At 38.8% G+C, this 12,374-nt stretch overlaps 1 protein-coding gene across 1 annotated transcript in view; it reads right to left on the bottom strand.

The window, feature by feature from the left end:
• doc2b (double C2-like domains, beta) overlaps positions 1-12,374 on the bottom strand; it is a 106,858-nt gene that overhangs the window by 25,165 nt on the left and 69,319 nt on the right. The window contains exon 4 of the mRNA XM_018693783.2: positions 6,370-6,444. Within this exon, the coding sequence (XP_018549299.1) occupies positions 6,370-6,444 (75 nt within the window). The remainder of the gene's footprint in view (positions 1-6,369; positions 6,445-12,374) is intronic.

Below are 12,374 nucleotides of genomic sequence, written 5' to 3'. Positions count from 1 at the left end.
TCAGTTTACCTGTTTATTTAGCCAAGCTACTCCAGTGAATTGTCTCTGAATTTGTCTCTCTAAACATTAATATACCATATAATAGTTGTGTATCCTAATTTCTGATTTTTGCAGCAATTCAAAGAGGTTAAATGTTCTGCTATGGCGTTTACTGTAAATGCCTGTGGGCATATACTGTACAGGAGTATGAGATTACTGCACAAGTCAATTACCAAGCAGTTTTGCTGTGGTGAATATTAAAAGCCTTCTCCTGTATGGGAGCAGAGAGCACTGACATAAAACATGAGATTCCTCTTGTTAGTAATGCGATTTTTCCATAAATAAGTCAACGTGTGATATTGTACCTGTCCATTTAGCTACTTCATCACTGTCTACAGCAGTGTTCCCATCCACTATATGAAGGTCAAGGTGTTCCCGACTGCTGGGAGAGGACACCTTGGTTATTTTGAAAGCACTTCTTGGCAGTTACTAAGTGGATTGTTGGCAGGATGGTGAAAGCAGAAGGAGTGATCGGTTGAATTACAATGTAGTCAGATGAAAGTAAGAAAAGTTGTGGGCAGGGACGTCAATAAGTCACAATGCAGCAGGTTGACGTGAAGGTGCACTGCAACAGGTATTTAATTAAAGGGTTACAAAGCCTGGTTCAGATCCTCTCTCAGAGTGACAGGCTGCTGGCTTTAACTGGAAGCAGTGAATTAGACAGATAAGGAGTGAATGTGCAGTAAAGAGGGAGTTTCCCCATCTACACGTGTTATTACCATGCATTACAAGGGAAATAATTCACCACCACCACCTGCTCACTACAAGCGAGCAACTGGTGTCATTTCTGCTGCAGAGGCTCAAAAGTATTAGCAGTATTTTTGCACGGACATCTGGGTTTAAATGTGCTCTAACTTTAGTATAAAAAGCTCCCGTACCTGAAGGACATGGCGAGAAAGGTGGTGAGGCAAAAATGCACAGCTGCGTAGGAGGGAGAACCAACGGGCTGCCGGCGCACACACTCCAGTTTGTTCAGTGACCCAGTTTAAAACACAACAGGTTCTTCATCAGCGTCGCTAACTTAACCAGCCTAAAACTGCTGCTTTAAGACTGCGACACCTGCATCTGCCTAATTGTATCTCTGTTATTTGATCTATAAAACTAGTCAAGTCAAAATGATCTGTTTTAACGACAAGACAGTGGAGCTGTTCTCTGAAATCTGTTGTTTCCGAAGCCAAAACAAGACAACCCTACGACCACAGAGGATTTTATACAGCTGTGTTAACTGGGCACTGTTAAAACTGTTCAGTTTCCACAACAAAAAATCACAGACTTCATTTCAAAGGCATCTATCGAACAAAGACGTGTTCGGTGTCTCTGTGGATGCAAGTGAATCATTTCAGCACTGACTCCCTGTTTTATTCCTGCCTCCTCAAACATTGCTTTTATTGTGGTTTGCTATGTAATACAAAATACAATATGCAATAAAGAACGCTGGGGTCTAGCTCATGAGGATTCAATTTCATTCTCCCTTAACTGATTGATTTCTTAGACAAGTGGTAGGTTTTTAAAAACAATCAAGTCAAACAATGAAATTCAATTTCATCAGCTGCTGAGTGTGTAACTCCTGCCTGTATCTTCTTTTTTTAGAAATTCAATATTACAAGTATGAAGGTATAAATGGTTTAAATATTAGCTGTACCCAGTGTATCATCACCTTGTGCTCCTGTGAAAACATTAGCATTTTACAGTATTTAATCCCTGACAGCAATCGACAGTTTAATCTGGAATAATTACAGGCATTTCATTGTGTTTGATTGTGGTCTAAAGGGAATGAAACTATGATCTGGCTTTGCAGCAGAGCGTGAAACTTCACTTCTGATTAGAGTGCAAGCAGAACTTATGACCTCTTTAGTGGGTCTTAATGAGGCTCTTAGACCGAGCCTAATGATTATTTTGAGAGCAAGCTGAGAGGATATCAGAGCAGGGGAGGTGATGGCGTCTTGTTTTAGTGGCAGGAATATGCAAAGGCGTCAGTGAGGCCTCCCACTGAGACAGGAGACAAATCTTAGAGGCAACATGCCCGCGTGGAGAGTTTTATTTCACTGTACCAGTCAAATAATCCATGACATTTTCATAGAAATTCATGTCTGCTCTGCTACTCTCTAAACTAAGCTGGAAGGAGCTGGGTAGTTGGCATTGGCAGTAACAGTCACCATAGCAGGACAAATAAAGAAAGGAAATCCTCACTAGAAAAAGGATATGACACCGGTCACACTGTGAATGACAAATAATGACAAATAAGTAGAGTGCAGAAACCAGGCTTTCCCTGAAGACCAAAAAACTTTGTAAGAATTATTGGATGCTGTTTATAAAGTTTTAAAAGTATATTTAAATCAGCTTAGAAATGGCATTTAAACAAGTTTTGAAGATGTGAGCGCTGACTGTGACGCCAAGGCATCCATTCACAGAAGATTTACAGTAGCACTTTATCAGTGAGAGCTGGAAGGAGAAGCAGATGGCAGGAGGAGCAAGCCAAACTCAGTGTAGTGGAGAACAAAAAGTGTGCTTGACCTCCTCAGGCCTTTGAAGAAATCTGTCATGAATGATGTTAAAGCTAAAGTTTACAGATACAGAGAGAGGTGGTACGGTGTCCTTAACAAAGGGAGTATGAAAGTAAAGAAGGGTCCTTAGCAGCAGCTTAAGGAATAGTTCACCAATAATAAAATCAATCACTAATACTATTATAATATTATATTCTTTCTGACACCTCTTCCATGTGAACTTTAGGGTCATTATACAGGCTGTAACAAAGATTGCAATGATTTTGGGTTAGGCTGCTGTCAGTCTAATCTAACTTGCACCTGGCTACTAGTCAGGCTTAATTTCACAGACATAAATCTAAAACATGATATCACGTAGGAAAAAAGCTGCTGAGGGTGAGACTTTTTCTGTGTGAGAAGATCAGTAGCAGCAGCAGCTAGCCTGGCTCTGCCCAGGTGAAAACATACACACAATGAAGGATAAGGTCGTTGTTTTATTGTTGTGGCACTCTGCCAAATCTGACAATCTTAATGTGTTTATAAAGCAGAGAGGTTCACAGTTAATGCACCTGTATCCTTATCAAAAAATAGCTCCGGTTTATACTTCCCTTTTAAAACCTCATATTGTTTTTACATCTCTGCCCGAGCGAGAAATGAAGAGCACCTTAATCAGTGAGTGTTACAGGTGGTGGTAGGCGTTATTTCTTATTCAGTGATTCAAAACAATAATATAACACTTAATATTGTGAAGGTAATAGCAATTATCTCTTGCAGAATTAAATAAAATTTCCATTTAGAACAAATAAAGTGTTGAATCACAACTAGTTATGTGTCATTTACTTCCAAAGGTTTAGAGAATTTTCAGCCTCAAACGGCAGCAACTCAGTTTGTAGAAATGGCATTTTCGACAAGTAAACACTTTTTCCTCGTGTTTATTTCTGCAGGATGGAGAGCACACAGCATTTCCCAAAGTCAGGCAATCATCAAAATCATCATCAAAGATGATATTGATTTTGCTGCAAGGATCAAATCACTTGAATCATCCTCGGGGTGTGATGAATATTCAAAGCAATCTGGTCGCTAGCCGTTGAGATATCTCACTCTGGATCAAATCTGTTGGATGGATAGCACAGATGATGTCTACAGTTGGCAGATTTCTCCTTTAACTGGAGTGATTAGAGTGGAAGGAGCTGTCCAATTCAAACCAACAGCAGGCAAACTGTTGGTTTGTTTTATTGGCCTATTCCATTTGTTGTGTGACAATTATTATGCTATTGTTTCATTGCAGTCATCAGGCCTCGGGCTTCCTCACTTTCTGCATGGCTAATTACACATTCTCATGGTAATAATCACAACTCTGTCTCTGGATTGTCACTAATTAGTCCATTTTTAGAAATCAGGAAAACATGTTGTGTCACAACAAAGCACCAGCAGTGTGTGCACACATGAAACAGTCAGTAATTTATTTTAATTAATTTTTAATTTTAGTCAGATATGAAGAGACTGAAAAGTCTGTTTTTTGTACATAGACTGCACAGTGTAAGTCCCAGCACATTGTTTGGCTGAGCTCACAGTGGGCAGAGTGGCATAACTAACAATAAAGGATGGCATATGCATGGCAGACACGATGACTGTTTCCATCTGTCTGCAGAGATCTAAGAGACTCAGTTTATTTAGAGACCCAGACATCCAGAATAGCCTGAGCATTAACTGAGGGGTGCGATGAAGACACTGTTATCATGTATCTCTCAGTTACTGTATGTTCATGTAACAGGGAGCAGTCAGTTTGTCAGAGCTGCATCATCTGTTGATTTATAAGTCACAGTGTGAAATCAACAGGTTTGCAGTAATAATACCAGACTTTCTCAGCCAAGAAAACGCATTCACAGCCTCCTCTATAAGAATCATTCACACTATTCTTCTTTTATTGTCTTTTTTATTAGGTTTCTCTGTGATAAATGGTCATTGCTGTGGTGAATTTTCCTTCATCATATACGAGGTGCGATCAAGACGTTCTGCTGTCGTGGGTCAGTATTTAGCGTCACGTCATGCGATCAACATCTAGAACTGTTACATGTGTTTTCTGACCACCCGCAGGTGCACATTTGTCTCCAAGACTCCAACACTGAAGAAGGTGCATCAGGACAGGAGCGCGACCATAAGTGTGATTGTCATTTTCTTCGACATTCTCTGGGTTGTGCACCATGAATTCGTCAACCAGGGTCAGACTTTGAAAAGCTGAGGGATGAAGACATTCAGTGCAAACAACCTAAACTCTGGCGCGATGGCAATTGGTTGCTTCATCATGACAACAACCAACACAATCGTCTGCATCCATCATATTCAGATTTGGCTGCCTGCAACCTTTCAAAGAAGAGGAAGAAGATGCATCTGAATATGAAATTCAAGCTGACTTTGGGCAGGTGAAATATCTCAACCAAGAAATTTGGTACAGACACTCATGGCACCCAGAGGATGAATCCTAACAAGATTGTTCTTGTCCTTGTTTTTAGTTTTATTTTGAGCTCTCCAATGGTTGAATTCATGACAGGACAGTAATGAATTCCTTGCATGTTTACAAGCAAATATGTTTAATATTAAATGCTACAGTAGCCAACATCAGCATACCAACATCTGGATTCTGTTAATTAAAAATGATAAACCACACGACCTGTCAGACGTAACTACATTCATAAAAATGGTCTGAAGTCAAAGCTAAAGTTCTGTGGTAAGACCAGGCAGGAAACAATTAACAAAGTTCTGAACAAAAGAACAAATGAGACGAGTTTGAAAAGGAATTAGAAGAAAGGGAGATATGAGTCAGGTAGATGGATAATCACACAGCTTCAGCTTTCAGTAAGCTGCTTTTGTGGAATGCACTCATTCAGAGGATCTATATTAGATCTGAAGACTTTAATGAAAGGATTAAATTAACCTCAAGGCCTGCTGTCAGACGCAAGCAAATGAAAGAATTCACTGTCTCCTATATAAAAGGACCAGTGACTCATTTAAGATACAAAAATTTAAGATACATTTCCATTTTTTAGTATATATATATATATATATATATATATATATATATATATATATGTATATATATATATATATATATATATATATATATATATGTATTATGTGATCATACTGGCTGAAAAGCGGTGATTGGGGACTGATGTCTGGAGATCCATGACAGCTTTAGTGACTCTTATACAGCAGAACAGTCCCTTCAAGTGCATCCACTTGTGACATTGAGCAGACCAAAGCTTTGCTCACAGCATGATGATGAGAGGAAAGGTCTTCACAAGTGAAGCACATTGTTGGTGAGTGGGTACATTAGGTCAGTCAGTTAATGTTGTTTACACTGATGAAGCCTTTGCGCTGACATATCCGCACTGTGGTGCTCCCCGAATCATGAAATAGATTATTAGCCTTCTACTCATGGGGGTCTACTGACAGCCGGGGGAAACTACAAGAAGGGATCAGAGAAAAATATGCAGTATATTATTCCTGAGAACTCAGACAGCAAGGAACTACAGACTACAAACCAAAATGATACCAAGCAGCTTTTAAAACTTGGTTTCTTTACTGTGTTTCAGTCTTTGGAAGCAGAGTGGACATGCTCATCTTTTTTTTTTTTGGAAATGCACTAATTGATTTCTTGTGTTTGTGTATTATGTATATCAAGCTGTAGTCAAGACACTGTTAGCCTAGCTTAACACAGAGACACATAAAACTGAAAGCAAGCTGAAACAGCTAGCCTGGTTCTGTCTAGTTGTTTCAATATTTCTCTTTATGTACCAGTCAAAAAATCCACCGCAGATTTATTATTAATTAACATGGAACGTACCTTGCTGGCGCCGGGCAGTAGGTGCAACTTGACATAGGGGTCTGACAGCCCATTGTGGTCCATTGGCTTGAGCCCCTGAGGAAGAGACGTAGAGAAGCATTCGTGAATCACTCTTGAGAATACTGCATTCTGTAGATTTTTGTGCACCCATTACAAAAAACATTACACTTCATCATCTAGAGACCATGAATATCTTCAAATTTAAATAAAATCTTAAAATATCCTGTTCTACAGCAAAATGTGGGACACATGGACAGACCAACCAGCAGATCAACCAACATTTACTTTTTAATTATTAATTTTCCCAACAGTTTTCAAGATATGTTCACTGGAGCCAAGGTGTTGGTCATACAGAGATTTTGACTTAATGGTGGCACTATACAAAGGTCATCACAATCATGAGAAATCAACCTTGAATATTCATCCTGAATGTCATGACAATCAGGCTAGGTCTGATTCGAAATACTCTGCTCTGGACTGAGCAGATGAATCTGACCAATAAACCAGCTGACATTGTTATTATTACCTTTTTAAATGTTATAAAACTCAACATACAGACATCATCAGTATGAGTAGAAAAACTGCCTGCAGTCGCAACCTTTATAATCTTACATTGTGTTACTGTTTTCACACAACTTGGGTTTTGTTTTGCTCAGGACATTTAAATCTGAATATGACACACTAAGAGCAGCTTAAAGTGTCACATATTATTGTGAGATCTGCAGCCAGTGACAGTAATTAACAATATCTGGAGCCTCTACTTGGACATGTCACCTCTTATTTCTCCTAGAAAATCATTACATAAAATCATTTGTCTCTGAGGTGTGAGACATTCAGTACAGGACCACCTCAGCTAGAAACTAACCTCCACAGCACCCAGAGAAACACTCAAACTGACTACAAAAAAAGAGGTTTTTACATTCCTTTGAAGAGCAAATCAATGAAACTAATAGAGGGCACAGGGTGTAAAGGTTACTCATACGACGAACGAATAAAACACCACCATGTGGCTGCACATTGAAAAGACCTAAGGGGGTTCAAAACTGATATTCAGAGGGAATAAACAGAGGAGCTGCAGCTTGGAAACCTCAGTCTAAATATCTTCTCCATGGAACGCAGGGTGCAGTTTTTGTTTGCTTTTCTTTGACCTCATGTGGTGATGTGATTATTCAAGTTGCCAACCCCCTTTTGAGGTAAAAGCTTAATTTGGATCAGTCCTTGAATTAGTATGTTTTAAAGACACTGCTGAAGACAGTTTAGACAAATGTCAGCTTTTTGTGCAAACAGGAAAATCAGCTCTGCTTCTAGTGTCATGAGAATGACTCTGACATTCTACCAACTGAGAGTGCAAGGATTTTTTTTTTTCATATTAGACAGGGAAAATTTCTTAAAACAGGAAACTGAAGCACCAAGATTTTCACATAGTACTTTTAAATCATACATTTCAACAAGACCAACAAATGTCTTAGAACAAAAAGATCTTAGATTTTAGTGGTTCACTTCCATAAATGTGGGGGAATGAAAGGATGAAAAACTGTAGCAACAAAAAGCCAAGATATTCTGACTTCGGGTCCCTAGAATGGGTCAAACTTTAAAAACACTGGGTTGTAACTGGGTTGTAAACACTGGGAAGTAAAAGGCATATTGTTTTAGACCCTCTTTGTCTGGTAAATTCCCCTGGTTTTCAATCTCCACCAGTTTGTGTTGCACTCATCATGACTAAACTGGCCTTCACGTATAAAATCAATGATCACTTTAAAGACCTCCATAAAGCTGGATCTGTGCTGGATCTGCCTCTACCACAATGCAACACAATAGTTAGTTAGGCTGCAACTGAGGATCATTTTCATTATTGATTAATCGATTCATTGTTTGGCCTTGAAACGTTGTTAAGTAGTGACAAATGCTAAGAGCCCAATCTGATGCCTTCAAACGTTTAGTTCGTCCGACCAATACTCTGTAAGCAAAGATTATTCAATTTGCAGCAATATCACAATAATCACATTTTGAGAACAGGAAACAGTAAACAGATTACAGACTACTTTTCTGTTGATGAACTAATCGATTAATCAGTTAATCGTCTCAGCCCTTTGTCCATTAGACTCCCACACGCCTCAAGTTTGTAACACCGACTGTCTTCTTTTGTTTTTCTCTCCTTCTTTATTTAGTCAACAACATATAACACAATAAATGTCAGACACTTTACATATAGCTGAGATGGGGGAAGTGCAAGTGTAAATGTAGTGAATGCCAGTGGGTGTAGAGTGTGGACGGAATATGAAGAATATGTGTAAGGGGAAGTGAGGAGAAGGTAGGAGGCTGGAAAAACACGACGATTCTGTGGATGTTTTTCATCAAAGAATAAAAAGCAGTGGATATAAATCATTCTTCCTGTAGTCCTTACATTATTACCAGGATGATCTTTGTAAAGCATCCTGATCTACAGAGGCTTCTGTCAGTAAGAAATTGTTATCTGTGCCTGGTCTACAACTGATTTCACCCTGCGTGACTGCTGAATACTGGTGTAAAATGTTGAGTCCTGACTCTCAGGGACAGCAGTTCTACTCTGTGTTTTACAGCGTGTGTTGTTCTCGGTTTATAGGAACATATAATATGAAACCGTAATATCAAAAAGCCATTTATCTTCTGGCTGTGAAACATGACTGTTATGCATTAAACAATACTCCAGAGGAACACACAGTAAAATTAGACAACCTAAATAATAAACCTTATACAGTATTTTAATTTGCAGATTAAATGATAATAAGGTTTAGAAACCCCATGGCTTTATGTTCTCTCAGTGAAAAATTCATTTCTCATGAGGAAAATAATAAAGATTTCACATCACATCACCACAGTGGGAAAAAAGGAAAATTCTGCATTATCGGCTTCGTACCATTATTTTAATTGTTCCCTGTCTTTATGGGTTTTTTCTTTAATGGATCAAAAAGGGAAAAACAAAACAAATATGACGTCTATTCACCCACAATTATCAGGCTTAATAGAAGAGCTCGGCTCAAAGCCCAGCACTCAGCAGGAATTACTGGCAGCAAAATGACACACTCAACCGTGTCGCTAATAAGGCAACACTACAGCTGTAGATCCTGTCTGCACAAAATTGAAGCACAGTGACACTAATTTCTTCTCATAAACATGTCCACATTTTCTGAAGGCACATAGTGTCAGATATAGTTAGGTCTCTGACGTCTCGGGACAGAACCCTGGACGTCCAGACCGAAGAGACGACTGTACAATATAAAAACAGAAATCAGTTTAAGAGGAGAGACGAACTACATGAGTGGTACTTTTTGATTTTATTTGGGGTAGAGCCAGATATGCAGTGAGCTATTTACTTCAACAGGATTAAATTTGTTTATGCTCTGGCTGGACAGGGCGTCGTCTGCCCTTCGAGGATTTTATTGTCACATCTTTGCTTTAAATGTACTGCAAAGACTCGAGATAAATGAGAGGGGGGCCCACGTGGCGTGCTGTTGTTAGCAGTCTGTTCGGAGAAAATGCAACCCTGTCTCCTAGAAATTACATTTATATACAACTAATTTGCAACAGCATATAGGTTTTGAATGAAACATTATGCCAACCAGACAATGTTTTCTATTAACATACTGAGGATATGTAGACACTGAATGTATCAGTAAAAAGGTACATTTATTTTGTCACAAAAATACCTGATGTGGCAGTACAATACAATCCACTTACAAAGACTACAGTATTATTAAATTGGCTTAAAGACTGTGGTCTGATTTAATATGGAAAAAGCTCACAGTGACTTGAAACACAACATGTTTATTTACATTTAATCAAAACCACCCATTCATGACCTTCACCTGTGCAAAACAGTTTGCTTTGAAGAGAGTGAATTTGTATGATGGTGCTGAGCCAGGACAATGTACAATGTATGGTGCATACTGAGGAGTGTGTATTAAGCTGATGTTTTGATACATCTTAGGACAAACAGATGGACGACAAATTAAAGGACAACCCTGAATAAATCTTTGTTTTGTGTGGAGTCATCTCCAGTGTTGAAATATTTCAATTTGAAATGTTCATAGGTGAACATGGAGGAGCTTGTGGAGACAATAATGATAGTAGTATACTGGTTTCTGTGTCCAAAACGATCACTCTCAACACAGTTGGCTTGAAAGCTTCACAAGGCTTCATCAACGTATCGCTACTGACCTTCACAGTTTCCAGGACCCAACTCAGCTGTGTCAGACAGCGCCCTCCACCACAATCATCAAAACACCAAATTGTTCTTCCCTCTAGTAGAGTTCAGAGACTTGGACAATCTATGGCAAGAAAGCAATGATGCAGTTTTGGAGGCTCAAGGTGGAACAGCACCTGACTGTGATACTTTATGTTGGTTTTTCCATCAATTAGCCAACCAGGATGATAAACATTCTTTCTGATTGTATAAACATAACACAGACAATTAATCCTGGCTGCTAATATATTTTTCTCGTTTGGTTTCCAAAGTGGGGGGAGGAGGCCACAATGGAGTTAGGGTTTTTTCAGTAAAATACAATTTTCTGCATTTGTCTACATATATTAATCTAATGTAGCATTATGAAATAGGTCGTAGTGTTTCCCATAACAACATCCACAACCGGAAATAAGAATAATATCAATATGTACATATATTTACATATATATTTTTACCTGAGGAGTACTATTGTCAGCCGCGAGCAGTGTTTGCAGTCTTACTCTCTGGCTGTAAACAGCCTCCTACATACAGGTTGTCCTAAGGTAGGAGATTCTGTATGGAGCCGGAGATATTTTAGTGAATAAATCAAACAAACTGTGAAATCAAAATATTAAATATTCTTCCTCTGGACTTGTAAACGGAATGGTGGCCGAAGCTCTAAGTAAACAGCTGCTAATGCTACCAAAAACGCACATATAGCACCTTTAAGGTTTTATAATGGTTTGAAATGGGAAATGAGCAGTAGTCTGAGTCTGAGTAGTTTGAGTCTAGTGTTTTGTCTGGCTTTTGCTACAGTACATTTCCTGGTCTGCAAGCCAGAGGAAACATTCACTTGACATACTACATAGTTGTCCAAATGCTGTATTCCTCATTAGTTGTCTGACATTGCTTTAATGGACTGCCATGTGTATTATTGGAAACAACAAACACAGAATCTCTTACCAAAAGTTCCCATCTTTTTTTATGATCATAAAATGTGCATTTAGAAATTGCCAAAGGCTTTCATTAGCTTGCATCTTGAAAAAGAAGTGGTAAAACGATGACTTCTCAGTCAGAGATAAAAGAAAAATGAGCCATGTTTTGTTTTGATGGCTAAGTCACAAGTTGGCCGGAGGGTTGAACTGAGCTGTTATTTTTTTTAAAGCTTTAAACGCTGCCGTTCTGTCCATCTTTAAGATTAAATATGTTGTTTTGTAGCACAGTAGAAATGCAAATCAAAAGACTTTAAGGAAGCAACAAGCACACAAGAGAGTATTTCTTGAAGACAAAGTTGGACACTGTGGGCTTAATGAAAATCAAATGAATACATCCTCATGGTTAATTACTTTAATTAGAGTCAAACATACATGCATTAAGACATGTTTGTAGCCCTGCTGCTTCACTGAGGGACGTAACGCTCAACAGCAAAATCCAGGCAACACTGAGAGGCAGATGGAGTCTGCTGCGTACGGTGGCTGGTGAAAATCAGGTGATACAACACAGTCAACATTCACTTTGCAACCCCAATCTCTGTGTCAGCCGTGACCCTTTCTCCTCAATCTGGTTTCTTATTTTCTCCCCCCTTTATACCAGGAGCAGCCTGGGTGAACAAAACATGTAAAAAATATTTGGCTATAAATAACATACTTGAGCTGAAATAGAAACACTTTGATCTGTTTTTTTCCCCATGTGATCTAAATAGGAACATAAACAAGCTCAAAGCTAAACATGCCTCTAAAATTGAAACTGCCTGTTCACTGATTTTCATTTTCTCCTCTTAAATGCACTTCTGGGTGTTGGAATG

This window comes from Lates calcarifer, linkage group LG20 (genome assembly GCF_001640805.2).
Source record: "Lates calcarifer isolate ASB-BC8 linkage group LG20, TLL_Latcal_v3, whole genome shotgun sequence".
Taxonomy (NCBI): domain Eukaryota; kingdom Metazoa; phylum Chordata; class Actinopteri; family Centropomidae; genus Lates; species Lates calcarifer.
Note: the sequence above shows the minus strand (reverse complement) of the source record. Positions and strands in the feature narration are given on the sequence as shown.